Source organism: Mchenga conophoros, linkage group LG3 (genome assembly GCF_057382185.1).
Source record: "Mchenga conophoros isolate Kocher_MC1m ecotype Shallow Benthic linkage group LG3, M_conophoros_male_GT1.1, whole genome shotgun sequence".
NCBI classification, from domain to species: domain Eukaryota; kingdom Metazoa; phylum Chordata; class Actinopteri; order Cichliformes; family Cichlidae; genus Mchenga; species Mchenga conophoros.
The window spans coordinates 31,321,948-31,343,964 of record NC_140528.1 but is presented as its reverse complement, the minus strand read 5'-3'; the positions used below and the strand labels follow the sequence as shown (position 1 = coordinate 31,343,964).

At 40.4% G+C, this 22,017-nt stretch overlaps 3 protein-coding genes across 6 annotated transcripts in view; all 3 read right to left on the bottom strand.

The window, feature by feature from the left end:
* The window catches only part of LOC146578132 (protein NLRC3-like), a 12,877-nt gene extending 8,066 nt beyond the window's left edge, over positions 1 to 4,811 (bottom strand). For 2 of the 3 annotated variants that reach the window (XM_085268564.1, XM_085268563.1), the window contains exons 1-3: positions 3,704 to 4,806; positions 751 to 924; positions 25 to 198 (exon numbers count right to left, since the gene is read on the bottom strand). In XM_085268564.1, coding sequence (XP_085124690.1) covers positions 25 to 198; positions 751 to 924; positions 3,704 to 4,791 — 1,436 coding nt within the window. In that variant the 5' untranslated portion in view covers positions 4,792 to 4,806. Of the gene's footprint in view, positions 1 to 24; positions 199 to 750; positions 925 to 3,703 lie in introns of all 3 variants that reach the window. The other variant, XM_085268562.1, reaches the window with a different exon arrangement.
* A 262-nt stretch (positions 4,812 to 5,073) lies between these two features.
* Positions 5,074 to 11,450, bottom strand: LOC146578131 (NACHT, LRR and PYD domains-containing protein 10-like). Its single transcript, XM_085268592.1, has 7 exons — positions 11,392 to 11,450; positions 10,117 to 10,223; positions 9,935 to 10,036; positions 9,286 to 9,402; positions 6,237 to 6,315; positions 5,870 to 6,074; positions 5,074 to 5,740 (listed from the first exon to the last, which is right to left on the bottom strand). Exons 2-7 carry the CDS (start codon positions 10,170 to 10,172, stop codon positions 5,094 to 5,096), a joined length of 1,206 nt encoding a protein of 401 aa, XP_085124718.1. The 5' UTR covers positions 10,173 to 10,223; positions 11,392 to 11,450; the 3' UTR covers positions 5,074 to 5,093.
* Positions 11,451 to 19,200: 7,750 nt separating this feature from the next.
* LOC146578130 (protein NLRC3-like) overlaps positions 19,201 to 22,017 on the bottom strand; it is a 30,542-nt gene continuing 27,725 nt past the window's right edge. For both annotated transcript variants that reach the window (XM_085257420.1, XM_085257426.1), the window contains 2 exons: positions 21,066 to 21,112; positions 19,201 to 20,918 (listed from right to left, as the gene is read on the bottom strand). In XM_085257420.1, coding sequence (XP_085113546.1) covers positions 20,377 to 20,918; positions 21,066 to 21,112 — 589 coding nt within the window. In that variant the 3' untranslated portion in view covers positions 19,201 to 20,376. The remainder of the gene's footprint in view (positions 20,919 to 21,065; positions 21,113 to 22,017) is intronic.

The following is a 22,017-nucleotide window of genomic DNA, read 5'->3' as shown; positions in this document are numbered from 1 at the left end:
CACACATCTAATGCTTAAATTCACCTGAGAGTTTCTAGTTTACAGTGTGGACTCTTGACCCCAACAGACAGAATCTTCACTCCTGAATCTTGTAAGTTGTTGTTACTCAGGTCCAGCTCTTTCAGACTAGATGATTGGGAGGTGAAAACTGAGGACAGAGACTCACAGCTTCTCTCTGAGAGGTTACAGACATTAAGTCTGAAAAACCACAGAGACACACAACGCTGGTGTTAAAGTGTCTTCATGGTATATAGAGGAGTTACTAGATTTGGTAACAGGAATTGTTTTCTGACTTCACTTCTCACTTGATTATTTAATATAAGGATACCAGCCAAGTTCGAAACAAAAAATTAAACAACACATAAAGGTGAAACTCAATAAATTTGAATATCATGCAAAAGTTTATCTATTTCAGTAATTCAACTTAAAAGGTGAAACTAATAGAGGACATACACTCATCAAAGCCAAACCGAAATATTTAAAGATTTTGTTACTTAGAATTTTTCTAATTATGGCTTATAGCTTGTGAAAACCCCAAATGTAAAATCTTGGAAAATTTGCATATTACACAAGTCTATATCTTACATTTGTTTCACGTTTTAAGCTTAATTGCTGAAATAAATGAACTTTTGCACGATATTTAATTTTTTGAGTTTCACCTGTATATGAAGCTCAATTTCATAGTGATTCTTTTTAATTAACAGAAAAAGCAATTCCATATCATACATATTCCATATATATTCATCTGACCTGAGACTTTTTAGTTTACAGTGTGGACTCTTCACCCCAATGGACAGAATCTTCACTCCTGAATCTTGTAGGTTGTTGTTACTCAGGTCCAGCTCTCTTAGACTAGATGACTGAGAACTGAGAACTGAGGACAGAGCTTCACAGCTTCTCTCTGAGAGGTTACAGACATTAAGTCTGAAAAAACAATGATAGGAAGTAAGAGGACATTATTTCTTATTCCAGAAGATATCAGTGAATTCATTTTTCTACTAATCATCTACTTTATACTTAACCCTCTGAAGTCGACAAATGCGCCGGCACGTCAAAATCATATGACCCATTAAAGACGGCACAGCAACAATATGCAGCGACACAACTTGTGTGAAAAGTCCAGATTTCAAACTATATACCAGTTTTTAAATCATGTTGCCATCATGATGCCAGATAAAACAAGAGTTATGATGAAAAATACACGCAATGTTTTTTTTCTGAATGAAACAGTAAGGTTTACAGCAGGAAGAAATGGTAAAAAACAGCGTTTTCTAGAGACAGCGCTAGCAAACATGCTCCGCTTGTGAGTAAAAAAAACTATATATATATATATATATATATATATATATATATATTTTATTTTTATTTTTATTTATTTATTTTTTTTTTTAAACACCCTTTCCTTCACTATTGGTGTTAAAGTGTTTCATGTCAACCAATAAAAAAATTATATGGCAACATTTGGCATTTGGTTGTTTAGGAAGAGGGGGAAAAACTTAAAAAAAAAAAAAAAAAAAGGAAGAGGGGAAAGTTTTAGGAGTGGCTCCGGTGAGCTAGAGCAAGCGAGCGAAAGACAGCAAGTTTTCACACGTGAGAGATTAGAGACATTCAGTGTGTTTGGAGGCTATAGTTAGTATGTAGTGTTGTTGTTTTGTTTTGTGTGCCAGTTATACTGCTGAATGTCACAGTTGTGACTGTGCAAAAAAGCCACCAAAGACAAACTGCAGTGTAAGCCCTGTCTCCAGCTAGAAAATGGGAGGTGTGATACACCTCCTGGTGTCAGACATCTAGGATTTTGGCCTGTGGTGGTCTCCCATGTCTTATAGTGGAGAGAAACAATTTTTTGGAGTTGCATAAATATTTTGTCTTTTTCTTATTTGATGAAGAACACCTGATGGTTCTGTAGATAGTTTTAAATGGTTATATAAAAACACTTGAGACCTTGGCTGCATTTTTAGGTAAATAGTACCATATAACTTAATTGTTTGCAAATCTTATGCACAATTTTAAAAAATGTACAATTTCTATTTGCATTTCAAGTTATTAAAATGATTCAATAAACATGTTTGTGGCTTTTACAGAAAAAACTATAACTTCTTTCTGCCCAGATTTTATGTTTTTTGTCTGAATTTAAATGTGTTAATACAGTATGTCAAAATGAAAAAATAACTCCAAATTCAGATATTTGAGGTTTTGCTGAATATAATTATATCAAACAAAGCAAGCTGAACAGTTTTTAAGGATGAAATATAAAGGTCAAATCAAAAGTAGTCAAAAATTGTCAATTATACCCTAGACCCCACAGGGTTAAACCAAAGAAACAACTTTGCATCAAGTCTAAGTAGCCTGGAAAGAAAAGCGTCTGGACTTCTTTAAGTTGCTTGAAGATGTTTCACCTCTCATTCGAGAAGCTTCTTCAGTTCTAGGGTCAAATGGTGGAGAGTCCCAGATTTAAGCCCTGTGGGAGTAATGTACCGAGAGGGACAATGGACCGCCTAATGATCCTCTACCTAATCACGTGAGCCAAGGTTTTGAAAATGTGATTAGGAAGAGGATCAACCTGTGCTATGCTATGCTGGGTAAATAGGGCATAGCTCCCATTCATCACTTGGTCTGTCTAGACTCAATAGCACATTGGCTGACTCAATGGCTGCAGATTGTGACACTCTCAAAAAAGTCATTTCATTTCCTGAGGAAAAGTTTCCTAAATCTCAAAATCTCTATTTATTTGCACTATTTGCTTGCGTATTATGCACAAGTCTACAGTTGTCTTCAGAGCTGTTGGCCACTGCTGTTTTTTGTTTATTTGTTTGTTTTAAATGACCTCTGATAAAAAAAAAAGCCACATCTCTGCTGTTCAACACTGAAGAAAGTTTTACTTTTTCAAATGAGGCAAAATTGCAAAACCCTTCACTGTATCCCTAATAAAATCTCTACAGCTTTGCTCTGCTTCACTTCAGCAGCATCAGGTAATTTTCAAATGTTTATTCATGGTTTTCTTCAGTTTTTGTTCTACTGCAGAATATTTTTAAGGTTATCTCCTATTAAAAGCCAGGACAGGAATATCTCCTTTATGCTTTTCTGTGGTTTGTCCTTGAATTAAATCGAAATCCAGTTAATTATAGAAATCAGTGACGATACCCCCAGCCCTAATACCAAGTTAGATATCCCCAACAGAATTGGTTTCCCCTGCATCGGGAGCATTCTATGGGCTGTCCAAATCACAGATAAACAGTATCCCATAGTTGTTTTCTGCTTTCAAACCCATTTTGCACAGAGAGGCATTTTTTGAAAAATATACTGATAGCAATGTTGAATATAATTACACATAAAAAACAAACAACTACACATGGAATAATTACACCACAAACATGGTTTGTTTTTCTGTTATTTAAAAATAGGTAGAAGTTTTTTTTATTGCAACATGTAACCTATGTCGGTTTACTTTTATTTGTTTCATTGTTTACAAAAGGTTGGAGGTGTCAAATAAACAGCAATGGAGTTGCAAAATATGGACGGGTGTGTTGATGTGTTCGTGCTTTTTTGGTGGGAAGCGGGCAAGGGTGGGGTTCTTGTAAAACAAAGGGGGGGCTAGGAAAAAGAAGTTTGGAAACAACTGCGCTAACTGATCCCAGCAACCACTTTGTCTGCAAGGATCAACAGAACCCTAAGGTACCTCTCAATAAAGTAACATACAGCTTACAGAGCTTTGTTGGAAGCTTTGACCACTGGCAACAACTTCAGAAGAGCCTCCTCTGAAGTAGAATATTTCTTCATGTCAAACACATCCAGATCTTTTTCTGATGACAGTAAAATGAAGACCAGAGCTGACCACTGAGCAGGAGACAGTTCAGTTGAGAGACTTCCTGAACTCAGGGACTGTTGGATCTCCTCCACTAGAGAACAATCATTCAGTTCATTCAGACAGTGGAACAAATTGATGCTTTTCTCTGCAGACAAGTTCTTACTGAGCTTCTTCTTGATGTACTGGACTGTTTCCTTATTGGTCTGTGTGCTACTTCCTGTCTGTGTCAGCAGGCCTCGTAGGAGAGTCTGATTGGTCTGCAGTGAAAGACCAAGGAGGAAGCGGAGGAACAAGTCCAGGTGTCCGTTTGGACTCTGTAAGGCCTTGTCCACAGCACTCTGGTGGAGAGATTGAAGGTTTGGTTTGTTAAAGAATTTGTACTTTTTCAAGGTTGTTTGATCTTCCAGCAGGTTTACTCCAGAATTGATGAAGGTCAGATGGACATGAAGAGCAGCCAGAAACTCCTGAACACTCAGATGGATGAAGCAGAACACCTTGTCCTGGTACAGTCCTCTCTCCTCTTTAAAGATCTGTGTGAACACTCCTGAGTACACTGAAGCTGCTCTGATATCGATGCCACACTCTGTCAGGTCTGATTCATAGAAGATCAGGTTTCCTTTCTGCAGCTGATCAAAGGCCAGTTTTCCCAGAGATTCAATCATCTTCCTGCTCTCCAGACTCCAGTGTGGATCTGTCTCAGCTCCTCCATCATACTTGATCTTCTTCACTTTGACCTGAACCACCAGGAAGTGGATGTACATCTCAGTCAGGGTCTTGGGCAGCTGTCCCCCCTCTCTGGTTTTCAGCACATCCTCCAGAACTGTAGCAGTGATCCAGCAGAAGACTGGGATGTGGCACATGATGTGGAGACTTCGCGATGTCTTGATGTGGGAGATGATCCTGCTAGCCTGCTCCTCATCTCTGAATCTCTTCCTGAAGTACTCCTCCTTCTGTGGATCAGTGAACCCTCTGACCTCTGTCACCATGTCAACACAGTAAGGAGGGATCTGATTGGCCGCTGCAGGTCATGTGGTTATCCACAGGCGAGCAGAGGGAAGCATTCTCCCCCTGATGAGATTTATCAGCAGCGCATCCACTGAGGTGGACTTTCTAGGGCAGTGGTTCTGAACCTGGGTTCGATCGAACCCTAGGGGTTCGGTGAGTCGATCTCAGGGGTTCGGCAGAGCCTCCGCCGTGACATGCACGGCTCATTTTGTGCACCAGTAAAAAACATATCTATGTCTTGAATTTGAAAAATATCATATTTTATTTTTCACTAAAGAGGGGTTCAGTGACTGCGCATATGAAACTGGTGGGGTTCGGTACCTCCAACAAGGTTAAGAACCACTGTTCTAGGGTCAGTTAGGATTGCAGTTTTGTGGAAGTCCAAAGGAAGTCGACACTCATCCAGACCATCAAAGATGAACACAACCTGAAAGTCTTCAAAGCTGCAGATTCCTGCTTCTTTGGTTTCAGTGAAGAAGTGATGAACAAGTTCCACCAAGCTGAACTTTTCCTCTTTCAGCACATTCAGCTCTCTGAAAGTGAATGGAAATGTGAACGGGATGTCCTGGTTGGCTTTGTCTTCAGCCCAGTCGAGGGTGTATTTCTGTGTTAAGACTGTTTTCCCAATACCAGCCACTCCCTTTGTCAGCACTGTTCTGATTGGTTTATCTCTTCCAGGTGAGGCTTTAAAGATGTCTTCTTGTCTGATTGTTGTTTCTGGTTTGTCTGGTGTCCTGTTTGCTGTTTCAATCTGTCTGACCTCATGCACATCATTGACCTCTGCAGTCCCTCCCTCTGTGATGTAGAGCTCTGTGTAGATCTGATTCAGAAGGGTTGAGTTTCCTGCTTTAGCAATCCCCTCAAACACACACTGGAACTTCTTCTTCAAGACAGACTTGAGATTATGTTGACAAACTGCACCATAAAGTTCTAAATAAAATAAAAAATATTGGTTCATCTTTAAAAAGTCAATATGAATATTTTTTGAATACATATTTTTAGACATTAGCAAATGTTTCACTTATCCAGCAGCTTAAATCTTCATAGAAATTGTCTTACTGCTCTGGAGACGGTCAGCCAGCTCCACCTGCCTTATTGTCCTCAGGAAGTTTAGTGTGATTTTCACAAATGCCTCTCTGCTGCTCCTCCTCTGCTCATCATCCTCCCTCTGACTCTCTAAACATTCTGGGTAATCTGTAGTCAGAACCTTCTGGATCTTCTTCAGCTCGTCTTTCACAAAAGTAATGATGTTGTCCTCCAGCAGCTGAAACAGAATACTTTATGTATGACCCAATTAGACTGAAGTCATGGAGCCAAACATCAGATCCATGTTGGGCACACTGACAATCCACTGGTCTACAAAGAGCATCATGGAGATGACTGTGAACAGAATAGATGTGAAAGTAGTTGTTGTACATGTACAGACCATAAATATGGAGTCCATGTGTGTTTGATGGTGCTGGGCAGACTGATCACTGGGAACCTCTGAACTCTCCTGGTCCAAACTGTGGAGGAATCATAAAGAATTACTTCAAGCACAGAACAGATCAAGAAGTTTTCTGCCTATCAGCCATAATAGTCCCAAGGAATCCTGAACATCCTTTTAAGGTTCCTTGTGGCACCAAGTGATCAAAGAGGGGATTGAATAGCCATTTTAGTTTTATTGTTGATTGTTGTCGGTAAGCCAAGTGGGAAAATATGTTATTCAATAAACAGTAATTCTTGTAATTATGTCTACAGTTTTGGCTTGACATTAAGAAAAGCTATTACATCAGAATTGTGTGTAGTTTAGTTTAGTATGTAAGCGAAGATAATGGAATGGCTCTAGGGCCAATTATCAGCAGTGTATAAAAGGCTGCCAATTAACATCAGAGGCTGTTGCAGGAACCCACCGCTGGGTTATTGAACATCAACAGAGAGAGAAAAAAGCTATTTTCTGTTGCGTCCCCACCTAAAATGGAAAATGAGCACAGTCAGAGGTTAAAGTGGATTCAGAAGGTGGGGGAACCTAAAATTGGTTGGTATGGCTCAATGCGGGGAAAAGAATCATAACTTGCAATAAATTCTATTGAGAGCTCCGGTAGATTTTCTTAGTGAACAGGCTGTGATCAGCTGACCTGCTGATCTTTGTGGATGTAAACAACTGAATTCAACCAGCTGTAAGCAGATGCTTTATGAGTTGTTCTGGCTGATTTAATCCTCTACACTCACAGTACACTGTTTATCCTGTCGGTTTTCTAGATGGTTTAAACTTGGGATAAAGGTGGAATTCAGTCAATGAATCTCAGCATCATCAGCTAAAATTCATATGAATATCTGCTACACCTGATGTAAGCCAACCGTGACCTGAGATACTTGAACTCTTCCACTGGGGCAAGAACTCGTCCCTGACCTGTAGTGGGCACTCCATCCTTTTCCCTTTAAACTTCCTGTTTCCATCAAATGCAGTCCTACCTGTAACTACAACCTCTGTTCTTCCTCTCCTGTCCTGTCTGTCTTACATTTGTCCCCATCTCTAACTAAATTTAGCTTTCAATCTTGCAGACACTGCCTGGTTTAGACTCTTCAGCCTCATCTCTCTATATGTGATAACCGTTGGTGATTAATGCAGTATTATGATTCCCTTTCATGTGTTACTGTTAAGGCTAAACTACTTTGCTGTTTGAAGGAGCACAATGACATCAAACGATAGCTCCTCTGACTGTCAAATAAAAAGAAGCAAGCGCGTTTTGAAAATGTGATAGAAAGTACTGATATTAATGTAAATAATATTCCTTCTAGTCAAAGCAAAGTTAGGTTTAGTATCAGATTTGGCTGATAAAGTTTTTAAACACACTTTGTAATTAAAGAATTGGACTCAGGAGATGACCAGGTCAGCTTCTAGAAGATCTGAGATTCACACAATATTTATTGTTGAGTTTCTAGCAGAATACTTTTATGCTCCATCCAGATCATCAATGTAACAAATCATGAATATGAATAAATGTCTCACGATAACTTCATTTTTCAAGCACAGTCTGAACCACAATCTGGACCAACAGAAGTTCGCAGGCTGTTGAGCAGATCTATAAAACGTATAAAACTGATTGATCGGTGGAGACAAAATTAGCATCTTTCCTGTAGAGCTCATTTATTTTTGAGCTGTGCATGTCTGAACCTGCAGCTTTAATAACTCAGTGGATCATCAGCAGTACAAGAATGCCATCTGCTGACATAATAATATATAACATAACAGAAATGTTGAGATGGTGTTAGAATAATTTATTTTCTCCCCTGTACGAGGACATCTGGCCAGCAACACCAGCCCATAAATCCACAGAACATGCTGAGACAACAGAACAATAGACGCTGGCTGCAGAGGTAAGCTGTGATGCTGACAGATGTCAGAGTTTCACTGTGAATAGTTTTAAGGAGCTGTGGTATGTAGCAGGAGAAAATCTGACCAGGGCAGCAAACTGACGGAGCTGAGTGTGTCTGCATGATGCAGTTGTTGTTTGGCAGATAACATCTGATTCCAGCAGTTTTTCATTCAGCAAGTTTCAGGTTTATAGGAGAGCTGATCAATAAATATGATTTCTGTTTAGTTATTTTCTGTTTAGCTTCAGTTGATGCTGGATTGTTGTGTGACAACCAGTCAGTTTAAACCCAGCTCGTAAATTAAGACCTCATTGTGTGAAGTGTACTTACCTATGTTTTGCTTTAAATCCAAGAAACCATCGGAATTAGAGAGAGCTCAAGAAACTTTTTGTAAATAGTGCAGGAGAATCTGTGCAGTGTGTTTTGCATTTGGAACACTGCACTGGGAGCTGGGATTAGTGGACATCACATTTTTGGAACTGTTGGTTACAATGTTTCTGCATTTGTAAATAAATTCACTGTCCCTGCTAAGGAAGTCTTTTCTGAGCAGTTTCAAAACCTCATGCGAAGAGCTTGGTTTATTAATGAAACTAGTATGTAGTTTGGTGTCAAGAACTTGTCACTATATTAACAATAGTTCACATATTTAATTAACTATATCAATGTATTAATTATGCATTTAATTAATGGGTTAATCAAATATTCATTTATATGCATTAAGATCCTATTCTAAGATGTGTTTTTCTTTCTTTTTCTTTTTTTTTTTTAGATTTTTTTGCAATCATATATGTCATTTAAAAAAATCTATTCCAAAATTTGTATTATACAGTATTCCCTTTCGATAGTGTCCAAATAAGACTATTATTTACTGTATTTAATCTAATTAATAATATCTATGGTCAATGTTTGGTGAGACTGACAGGTGGTGGGACAGACCCTCTGATCACTTCCTGTTCGCCAAAGTGGATTTTTAGTTGCTTGGAAACCAAAGACTTATTTTTAAGAGACAGTTTTAATGGGATTGAGTGATTGAATGATGTCTTTGCACTGCAGTGTATATACAACAACATCAAGCGGTTACATCAGCTCTCAAAGAGTTCAAGTTACGAATAGCTCACCTCTCTGCAACAGATGTCTGCTCGAATTTAAAATTAATGGGACGATCTGCAGACCAGCCACTGTTTAGGGACACACAGCTGGGATCAGGTTCAGGTCCAGCGGGTGTCGTATGGATCCTGTTAGAAGAAAAAAAAAAGCTGATAAAGACTTAGAATACCTTCTGTGGTGGAGGTGTGGTCCGTTCCTATAGTGAGGTCGACATGAGAGGAGTGTGCAGTCAGATGGAAAGCTGGCTGGCATGTGTGCTGAACAAGAGAATTTGATACAAGTGCACAATCAATAAAAACTGTTACACAATTGAAAGAACAGTGTATCCACGGTCCGTTGGACCTTCCTCATCCCAAAGACAAAGTGGTTTGCACACTGAGCTTGAGCAGAAGGAAATGCCAAGCTAGTGTTGGCAGTGTAAGAACATAACGCCACCCAGAGGTAAACACAGTCATTAACACTGTGCAGGACTATTGATGGGCTTACTGTGAGCAGCAGGAGTTTAAATGTACATGTTGCACATGTTTTAGAGAATAAAGGAATTCCTCGCTCAGTGACTTCCCTTGAGATCCAGTTTAGAAACCGGGAAACAAAGACAAGCAGTTGATTTAAATCAGACACCAAACTGACATCAAATAGTTTGTGTTAGTAACAGCTCACCTCTCTGCTGCAGACACAGGCTGGACTTTAAATCTAATGGCTTCATTTTTAGATGGATCACTCTTTAAGGACACACAAATGGGTGGAGGTCCAGGTTGGTCCCTGTGAGTGATGTGCAGTGATGTGAGTGCTGAGCTGTGACATGGAGAAGAGTCATGGACAGTTAGAGATGGTCATCTCACCTCTGAATGGTTTTAGAGGGAGGGACTCCCTCCTCTCTGTCCTCACACTGATCCATGCTGCTGAATTCACATCCACATCAGCTCACACACACACGTTCTACCTTCACCTGCAGAGGAAACACAAATCATTCATGTGCACATCAACTGTGTGCTGTCCAAATATCAGCTGCTTCTTTCCTGCTTCATCTCAGTGTCAGCTAAGAGAATGACAAACCCACTATGTGTCAACATTTGATGGATGATGACACAGAAATGTGAAATGATATTGACCCAAATCTGTCCTGATGATAATGAGAAGCTCTGATGAGTTTTGACTGTCTGAGAAGTTACTAGGATGTTGAAACACTGGGACTCAGCCCAGTCCTGACATCTTTGCTATTTTCACTTGATAACAGCAGCTGTTTAAAGTTAATGAGTGTATTTAACAGTAAAGTGAATGTGAACGTGAGACACTGTGTGCTCACAGCTAAAGGCTGCAGTGAGCTGTGTTAAAGCGTCTTTCACACAATGATCCTTTAATAAACACTCAGAGCTCCATGTTGATGAAGCAGTCATGGGTGAGGTTTTCTGCTGACATGTTGACACTGTGACTTCAGCTTTTACAGGCTTCCTGTTTCATATTACACTTCCTCCTCACAGTCGGCCTTATTTCACAGCTGCAACTAAATTTCCTGAAGAAAATCCAAAGACAGCTGAACGTTAAGGCATCACTTCCTGTCATGTCATGTCTAAGTTACAGCTAGAATAAATCACAATTTACAAAGTCTGCTGCTTTTTCTGTAACCATCTGACCATTAACTAACTCTGCTGCTCTCATTCACAAAGCGCTCAAATAGATTTTTAACTTGAGTCTTTCAGAGCTCTTAGCATTAGGATGCTGTCTAGCTACCTTAGCGTTCAAGCTCTGGCAGGTGTCTCGTTTGTAAATATTAATCACAGTGATGGTAAAGGCTAACTCACAAAGTACAAACTATAAGTACAAACAAAGTACAAATTATACATATGTACACAAACACGAACGTAGCTCAAAACGGCGGACACACTCGGCCTCGTTGGTCCAGCTGTGAGTCCGTTACCGTGAACTATGGAGCGGCAGATTTGTGCTGTTTGTGCAGGAACTAAGCTGCACACAGCTGATGTTAGCCAGGAAAACATTACAAACTGGAGAGAACGGAAATAAAACCAGTTTGTTGTATGAAGAAATCAAACATGAGCAGAACAAACAGTAAAGTTCATAAAGATAAACTGTTAAAGAAGGAAATAAAGAAAACTTACAGTTTCTTCAAACACACACCAACAACAAGCTCCACTCCACACCTGGACACTAAACACAGACACACAGGTGAGCTGCTTCCTGGAAGGAGGCGGGACTCTAACTGAGACATGGCAGGTGGGAGGGGCAAAGAGGCAGATTTTCACAATAAGAGCTCTTTGTTTTTCAATGAACTTAATTTCACACTGATAATTTGTGGTTGTGTAACTTTATGTGGTCAGATTGGACTTAAATCTATCACAATCAGGAATTTAGAGGATTCAGAAAAATGTTGATGGAAGACGTTCTCACTGTGGATTACAGTTAGTGATGTGCGGCTCGATCCTGAAATATCGATTCCTCCGATACCAGTCATTTATGTTCTAGAATCGATTCTCACATTAAAATATCGATATTTTAATAACTTAGGGTAAATTTGTAGTTTATAGTTAACAGGATTACAGTGGAAAGACACTATATCGTTTGGATTGTCTACATTGGAAGGAACTACTTACTCTTCCGCCTTTCATAGTCATGTGCGAAATACGGCTGTATAAATGTGTCCCTTGGCGTGCGCACTCACAACACTGGCTGAGCGTAATGGTAGTTATGTGCGGACGTATTTTACATCCACAAACAGCCAAGACGTGGTTTGCGATACATGTGGCAAGAAAGTGAGGTGTTGTGGCAACACCACTAACTTTGTCAAACACATCAGAGTAAATCATATCACAGAATATGACAAGTGTATGTTGAGGCGAACTGAAGAGGAGGAGTGGACAGGGACAAGTGCTGCTAGCGCGAGACAGACGTCTCTCACGGAGTCCTTTAGTGTTGCAGGCATGCAAGGTGTTCAAATAGCCACAACTTCAGTTTTTTTTAAAATTCCTGTACGATGAATTCTGCATTATTAAGTGATAAGAACAAGTAATCTGATGTCCTGTAATCATTATGACGCTATAATTTGAGATATAATAAAAGATTAAAGTTTTTGTACAAAGTATCGGTATCGGATCAGTATCGTCGATACCGCCCTGAATTTTACTTGGTATTCGATCGGAAAGGAAATTAGTGGTATCGCCCATCACTAATTAAAGTCCTGATTTTCAAGTGTCATTAACTACATGGATCCAAATGGAAAAATCCAGGCTCAAATTAACATAAAAGTACAGTTACAACTTAATGAACTGTAAGTGAGTTCTGTTCTAAACTTCACATTTGACAGTCTGAACATTTAAATAATTTTACTGCTGTAAATGCATAATATATTATAGTATATTACATTATATAAATGTTCCACTGACTGCAGCAATAAATAATAAACCAAAGGCTTCGTAGTCTGTGGGCCCACTGTGGGTCCTGAATGACTTCCATGAAAAAACCTTTTAAGTGAGTCCTCTTGTCTCACAAGTCTGAGCTCCTCACTGAAATTCAGCTTCAAACCAACCAAGTCCAAACCTGCTGCACAGAGAGACAGGTGAGCTGCTACCTGGAAGGTGTCAGGGCTCCACCTCTGATTTAGAAAGAAGGTGGATTTTCACAATAAGAGCACGTGTTCCAGGAGGACTGATGTATTTTGAGCTGTAGAATAAGGAGATGGACTGATGTTATCTGACACAACCTCTGTCTGCAGAAAATGAGTCAATGAATAAACTGCAGGTGATGGTTTCCACACATCAGACTGAATTTGTTTCAGCTCACAGCTCCAACATTACAACTATTTTAAATTCAAACACTTTCATCAGCCTGAATATCAAACATCATAACTTACAAATAGTCTGCTGACTGCTCCTGTAGATGGAGGACAAATGTTTATTACAGCTACAGCTGTGGAGGAGATGTGAGCATTAGTGTTTCCTCTGAAGAAGAAACTCTTCAGCTTCTTAAAGTCAACTCCACATCCCCAATTTCCTCTTTTAAAGATGAAGATGGTTTGTGAAGAACTTTGATGTTTCTAAAATTTAGGAAATGTCACAACTCTATGTTATTGTTTGGCTTTTTCAGTGTTTTATTTGTTTGTGAGTAAATCGGCTTGACTGAGATTAAAGTTATTAGATTAGATTAAATTAAATTTTACTTTATTAATCCATCGGGAGGGTTCCTCCGGGGTTTTCACACAGCTGAATAAACGTCAAACAGAAAACTCATTAAACAAAGTGTGAGACGGTCGAGAGTTTGCTCCAGCGCGGGGTTATATTTTAGATACCAAGGAGCAGACGGCCGAGTTTCACTCCACCGAGGGACCTCGTGACGTACTACCCGGCTTTCTTTAGACCACGAAGGCCTGGTCCTCAGGTGGAAGCAGCCTCTGAATTTGGACACCCCCGCTGTTTCCGGGTGACATTTAACGTATTTTATCCGATAAATAAACACTGTAAAATGTATTTATCACCCCCAACAGCCCTTTTGAATGTCTCCCTAATTCTGAGGTCTCAAGGTTGGCAAGTATGGAACTTCACTTTTTTGCCACATGTATCACAAACTACGTCTCAGCTGTTTGTGGAGGTAAAATACATCCGCACAATTACGCTCAGCCAGTGTTGTGAGTGCGCACACCAAAGGGGCTGCGAGACATTTATACAGCCGTGTTTCGCACATGACTATGAAAGGCGGAAGAGGAAGTAGTTCCTTTGAATGTAGACAATCTGAATTTTATAATTTCTTTCCACTGTGTTCCTGTTAATGATAAACTACAAATTTACCCTAAATTACTAAACTATCAATATTTTAATATGAGAATCGATTCTACAACATAAATGATTGGTATCAGAGGAATCGATATTTCAGGATCGATCCCCACATCACTACTCGCAGTAGCACAGGAACAGAGCAGGAGGGAAAGAGAGAGAAAGAGAGCCAGGGACAACAACATCACATTAGAAAGGTATAGTAATTAGGCACTGTTTTGGATGTTCAGTTAACGCTAGAAATGTGCTTTGGAATTTGTACGTGCTTTTTGGAGTTTGTACGTGCTTCGTCACTAGGGGCCACCGCATATATTTATATATAAACATATATGAATAAAACCACTTTTTTTTACATTAGTAATTCCTTTTGTGCATAATTTTATATTATTGTTAATAATAAATTAATTAAGCAACAAAACAACCTGAAGAGCCGGTTCAGAGCTGAAAGAGCCGGGTCTTTTTAGTGAGCCGAGCCGAAAGAGCCGATTCTCTAAAAAGAGCCGGAAATCCCATCACTACAGAGGACCCCTTTCCACTTCCCACATTTCTAAATGTGACAAGCTCTCATAAGTTTTCCGAGTTTAGTTTGTTGATGCTGCTGCCGTCACAGCCGTGATGTGACAGCTCCATTTCTTTTGATTTTGATGAGGATTATTTTCTACCATGGCGCACGTTTTTCCATTCAATTGGAGGCTTGAGGTGACAACAAGCAGACCAGAAACGAGCCAGCTCCATATACAACTCACGTTGCCTGTCTGACAGCAGTGTAGTAGTTGAGGAAGGCTGAGGTCCATGCTCAGCCGGCGCTCCTCTATGAGAGTCCCCAGTTCAGAGGAAGCTCAGAGGTGTTTCTCCACTTTAAAGAGAAGCAGATGTTCCTGTGAGATGCAGGACAGGAATATCTGAACGCCATGCTTCCATTAAGAGGAGCCCCTGCTTCATACCTCCTTACACCTTTACTTTCTCCTCTTTCCTTTACTCCTTCATCGTCTTCTCAGTCCTCCCATTCTCCCTTTTACTTCCTATTCTCTCCTTTCCTCCCTCCATCTCACCAACTCATTTTCCTTGGTTGTCTCCTTCTTTTACTTCTTTCCTTCCATCAGTCCCTTGTCCCCACCTTCTTTGTCCTTCTCTCCTTCCTCAGAGTCTTAGTCTTAAAACATGAGTGCTTAGCTGCAGGGAAATGCTGAAAAAGCTCAAAGCTTTCATTGTATCCCTCTGATTTCACAGCAGTGTTCTGGGACTGAGGGTTTTTGTGTCAGAAGGAGAGTGAAGCTGACAGTAGAGACACTGCAAAAGGAAACACCAGCTGGCTGGGCAGTATTGTGAAACCAGAGCAGTGCATACTCTGTGTTACAGTAATAAATAATTAGGCAGCAGTCTAGAAACACTGTGTTCATTGTGTGTTAGTTTGTGTTTCCCTAGTAATGGCAAGATAAAGTTTCATCAGGGTTTGAAGCCTTTCAGCTAACTGCCTCAAGGAGGTTCAAATGTTGAGGGCTTCATGTGTACACAAACCCCCCTGCTGGTAAAAAAAAAACCCCAAATAGGCAGAGTTATTATAGGTCATGTTAAGTGCACTATATGTGTTTGTTTTTACCAGTGTGTGCATGGCAGCAAAAACAAGAACTACATTCACCTTAATACATGTGTTTGTTTCACTGTGTTGTATCCTCCATCCCGTTTTGGCGTTTTGGCGCACAGACTTAACAATGTGGTGTATGCTGTACAGTGTAGTGAAGAATGCCCAGACCTCTACATTGGAGAGACCAAACAGCCACTTCACAAGCGCATGGCACAACATAGAAGAGCCACCTCCACAGGACAAGACTCAGCAGTCCATCTGCATCTTAAGGATAAAGGACACTCTTTCGAGGATGCCAATGTTCACATTTTGGACAGAGAGGACAGATGGTTTGAAAGAGGAGTGAAAGAAGCATCTATGTCCACTGTGAGCGACCATCTTTGAACAGAGGCGGGGGTTTACGACACCAACTCTCTGCCATCTATAATCCAGTTTTGAGATCCCTTCCCAGACGCCTTAACGCCCACTCACATCCTGGGCCATCTGACCTCAGGAATTCGCATGATAAGGTGGGGCCAGGTTTCACAATGAACTCACCCGAAACTCTGGCTGATTGGGACCCACACCCAGTTTCACACCTTGGCTCAGGCGATTAGAGGATCATCAGGGGGTCCTTTTGTCCCTCTGTGGGGGGTTACTCCCACTAGGTTTATATCTGGGACTCTCCACCATTTGACCTTAGAACTGAAGAAGCTTCTCGGATGAGAGGTGAAACGTCTTCAAGTAACTTAAGGAAGTCCAGACGCTTTTCTTTGCAAGCTCCTTTGACTACGATGACCTGGATGACTGAGAACCTTCACAGTTCTTCACAACAATGACACAGCTTCTAAATATTCTACATCAAAACAAATCTGTCACCAAATCCACCAGATTCGCTAGCAGGTGTCAAGCAAGACTGAATGGATTTAAGTGCAGACCCAGCCTGAAAAACAAGAGTTCACAGTTTATTCGCACAAATCACCAAAGTGCAACTGTAAATACAAGTGACGAGCAGGATCCAGGGATCCGGGGGGGGGGGGGGGGGGGATAGGAAAGGAATTTCTTTTATTTATGTATCATTCACATTATTTTATTGTATAATGCCTTGGTGCCACTGGATTTTAACATGTCTCACACTCATACAGTAAGACAAATGGTGGGGGTCTAGTAAGGAAGTTGGGGGAAGCAGACAGCTCCACAGGAAGTCTTTTGTCTCTTCGAGGACTCTGGGAGGTAGCAAGGGAGTGTGAAACAGCTGTGTACTGCCTTTTGTTCCTGTGAAAGGTATTTAACTGAGAGCCATGCTAGGCTCAGAGAGACTCTGCTGACCATCTGCCCCGCGATCATGCAGGCTCTCCAGAAATTTGGTTTGTCTGTTCTTTGTTTTTGATTAAAGAATGTTAGCTACCGCTCACCGCTCGTCTGCAGGCTTTATTTAATGGAAAACTTCCACAACAGGGGGGTTAATCCACATACTCAAATCTTCAGTGCGAGCTCGTCTACTCTCTTCTCCATTCAGAAGCACTCCACGACACGCTCCTCAGTCTGCCATGAATCCTCTTCTGCCACTCACGCTTTTCACTGTCTTGCTCCAGTCCACACAGCCGCACACTGCGATCAATGTTCCCTCTAAGCTGTGCACGTGTGCAATTGTGCACTACTGGCACGGTCTCTGCGCAGAGAAAATCTGTGTTGCGCACAAAAAAAAAATCCAAGCTGAATTGAAATTAAAATTAATACTTTAACAATTCTGTTTGGCAGTGTTAGTCAGTGACTGGCTGCTCCAGTATGGGATTACAACGATGCCACCTTATCCCACAGTCCAGCCAATGATGCGATTCACATTCGTATATACGCAGCTAATCAACGTGGTTGACAGGCTATGACAGCGTCCTTATGTGCCGACACCGGTGTTTTAGCTAGTAAAGCGGCTGATGTGGAGTGAAGCCACGTTAATGACAACGTGTACAACCATTGGAGATGTGAGCAGGACAGATGGAACAATTGACGGGAAAAGTGTGGTCTTTATACCAGTTTTTAAATTGTGTTGATCGGCCACGTAAAACCGGAGTTATGATAAAAAATATCTGCAATGTTTGGTTGTTTTCCTGAATACTGTCGTTGTTTATATTTACTGCAGGAAGAAACGGTAAAAACGGCGTTTTTTAAGGAAAACGCTCGAAAGCCTGTGAGCAAAGACAAAACCAAAACACCCCCACCCATTCCTATTAGTCGAAAAATGTACCATGTGGACCAATCAAAAAATGATCTGGCAACATGGCATTTATTGTTTAGGAAGGGGGAAGTTTTAGGAGTGACGGCAGTGTTTTGAGATGTCAAATCAAATCAAATCAAATCACTTTTATTGTCACATCACATGTGCAGGTACATTGGTACAGCACATGTGAGTGAAATTCTTGTGTGCGAGCTTCACAAGCAACAGAGTTGTGCAAAATACAATAACGTAAACAAGCAAAATACAAGAATGGCTACATCTGAAACTAATAAATATATGTACAATATATAATAGTGTATGCATTTCTGGATGTGTATACTAAATGTTTTCTACGTGTGTGTGTGTGTGTGTGTGTGTGTGTGTGTGTGTGTGTGTGTGTGTATACACATTTTTACAAATTAAATAGAGTAAAAATAAAATAAAATATATAAAAATGATGTGAGAGATGTGAGACGTTTAGCGCAAATCTTGTGTAGTTAGTGTGTAGTTAGTGTGTAGTGTAGTCAATAGTTTTGTTGTGTGTGCCAGAACAATGAGGCGACGGCTGAATGTTACAGGTGTTACAGCAGTGATACATCTCCTGTTGTCAGGCCTGCAGGTATCAGGCTGATGTTCTGCTTTATCTCATAGTGGACTGAAATTGTTTTTTGGAGTGGCACAAATAATTTGTGTGGCATCAAATTTGATGCAGAACAGCTGATTGTGCTGTAAATAGTTTGAAACGTTTATTTAAGAAAACGCCTTTGCTGCATTTTTAGGTAAACAGCTGCAAAAAACTTTGTTGTTTGCATAACTCAGTTACTTTTTTGAAGAAGTAACTATATAATTAAATGCCCAACATTGGTCCATATATACTGTATTTTGCAGACAGAGTTACAGACTCTCTCCCAGAACACAGACTCAGACTCATAATACAAGTCACAAGAGCTTTATTAAAAATAAAAAGAAAGTTGTGTTTTCAAAATTGGAAGTTCAAGTTATTTTACTTCCAATAGTGTTGACATACTACACAAGGTCATCAACAAGATTTTAAATTTTCATTGTAAGTGCCAAAGCAGTTAATTAAAAATAGTCTAACATAAATGTAAATGCTGTAATTTGATTATTTTAATAAACCATGTAACTTGGATGGATTCGATGCTGGCGTGACCACAGTGCACACATCTAATGTTGCTCACAGTGGTCCAAGGGACCGCTCAGGGAGTTTGTGTGTTCGCTCAGACATATAAAATATTAGAGGGAACATTGACTGGGATCCAGGGAAAAACAGACTAACAGGTCCAGGAAGCAAGAAGTAATTCTACATCCAGAAATTACAAACATAAGTTTGATACTAGCCGGGGCTTTACGAACACAGGGCATTCACCGTTCCAGCGACGAGCTGCTCTGAGCCACCACATCAAATAGTAGCCACAAAACATAGGAACAAATCAGTGGCAGGTGGGTGGGCCAAAAGCGAGAGCCCAGTAATGAGCTCTGCCCAGGCAGGTAGAAGGCAGCGATGTTAAAAAGAAAGAGAGAGACACACACAAAAACAAAACTACGGCCCAACATTAGCCAGCTGGAGAGACACGGGGACCATGACACCATTATCACCATTACCCTTTGTGATAGTTTTCATGTTTCATATGAACTAAGCAAATACACAATATATGCAGTGCTATACAGAAATATTTACATACTTATAACAAGACCAATTTCACATGTTTAATGCACTCTTTGCCATTTATTAGATTAGTCACATGCATTATGATATCACAATACAAAACATATCATGGTTATAACTCTATTAAAAACTACTGATCCAGTATTCTCAGCTTATATATCTGAAACATTTTTTAAATTGATTGAAACAATAAGAGCATGTAGAAAGCTTGGTGTCGTAGAATTTTGTAAATAAAGTCTGCAAGACGGAAAGAGTCAAACAATTTATCACTGCGTGCAAGAGAACACGCACACATCAAAGTATAACAGGTTCATAGTAATGAGCATTCCAACCTCGGGGCGTCGCAGTGCCCCTTTTATAACATCACACAAACTCTATGTGTCTTTTCAGTTACAACAGTCTTTTCTCCAACCCAGGCTGTTGGTGAACGCAAGAATGTGTGGGTTGCATGCATGCAAAGGTTATACAAAAATCATACAGTGAAGTTCTAACAACGTAAATCTAAATGTGAGGGTTAACTAGAATTTTCCCATTACATTGGAAAAATCCTATCAAAAAGAGAAATCAAATATTTCAATTCATTTTATTGAGCTCAGACTTGTTGAAAATGCAGAGGAGCTGGTTATGAACTGAGCTTCAGAGAAACACAACATACTGATATTCACTGTGAAGCTTCCATCTTTAAAGGACAGAAGAGGAAGAAGTTTACAATGAATAATTTAGAACAGTTTAAAACATCAACTGATTGAATCCATGAATCTGAAAACGTGTGAAAGAGACAAACATGTACAGACTGAACTATCTGCTCAACTGTCAGAGCGTTTCTCTAACTGAAGGACACTCTTTACACTCAACTCAGCACAGACTCACTGAGGAACCAGGAGACCGGAGACTAAACCCAGGATAAAGAGTTTCAGTGAATGTGGTGTTGAAGGTGTGGAGGTGGATCAAAGTGTCAGAGGAGACTCTGTAGAAGGACAGAGTGCCAGCAGGACAGTCCACATACACTGCTACTCTGTTAGAGAAAGAGGAGGAGGTGGAGGAGGAGATGGATGTTTGTCTGTTATTGTTCCACACAGAACGAGGACCATCATCATCAGAGCAGCTGAGACTCCAGGACTGATTGTTGTATCCAAACAAGCAGTCTTCACTGTCTCCTTTCCTTCTGATTCTTCTGTAACTCACTGATATATAAACGTCTCCTCTCCACTCGACCTCCCAGTAACAGCGACCAGTCAGACCATTTCTACACAGCAGCTGGTAATGAACATCAAATCTGTCTGGATGATCAGGATATGACTGAACCTCCTTCACACGTGTCACCTTCTTGTTGTTGTCATCAGACAGTTTGATGTTTGTGTGAACTGTGTTTGTGTCAATTGTGAGTTGACAGGAATCTGATGAGAGAACAAACACAATCCAGCTGCAGTTATTGATCCATCATCTGTTCATTGATTGACACTTTGATGATGACTCCTGACATGATGAAGATGGTTGAATGTGTGCTGCTTTGTTTTCATGAATCCCATTAAAAACACACTTACACTTCCTCAGACCTGGTCTCAACCATCGGACTCCAGCAGGCTCCACCCTGAGGAGGGGGGTCAGAGCAGCACAGTCAGCATGCACACATGGACATTACATGGCTCTCATACACATACTGTTAGACACTGATAACAGACCAACAGATTTTCACAAATTCACTTCAATCCATACATGGATCAAACTGCTGATGATTTGGACTGATCCTGGATCTGTCAGTACACCCTGTATTGAATTAAATTCAAACTGTGACCATCATTATCTTTATATTTCTCTTCTGTTTATGCTTCTTTGTAGTGTGTAGTGTGTAGGGCTACATGCTTTCAGTCAGTAGCCCTACCACTGTTCCTTCACAAATCCAAAGTTTTTAATTCTCAAACCAAATCCTTAATCTGAGAATAATTACCATCAGCAATAACATCCAGTAACAATTCAAAAAGCCACCATTCCCGACACATACACATAATCCAATCAGCTCATCTCTCACCAGCCAAACTCTCTCATCTGCACCTGTGCTATGCTCCCACCTGTCTTTGTGTTTGCAGGTAGCTCCCAGTGTATATACTGTCGTCTTTTCCTGCGCCTGCTTTGGATTTCTGTTTGATGGACTTTGTGTTTCATCATTTTACAGTTTTGCATTTCGAACAATGAAAGCTCCTTTTTTATCACTTCCTTCCTGCCTCTGTATCTTCCACCTGGGTCGTTTCACCCACACCCCTCCCCCACATTGGACAATCGGACCATCTCTCCCTGTTCCTCGCACCTAGGTATTCACCACTCATCCAACGTGTGAAATCTGCTGTGAGGACAATTAAAGTGTGGCCAGAGGGGACAGACGCAGTGCTCCAGGACAGATTTAAAAACACAGACTGGAATATGTTCACCCACACAGACCTGGACCAGTACGCCTCATCTGTACTGGATTACATCTCCGAAACCACAGACAGTGTCACC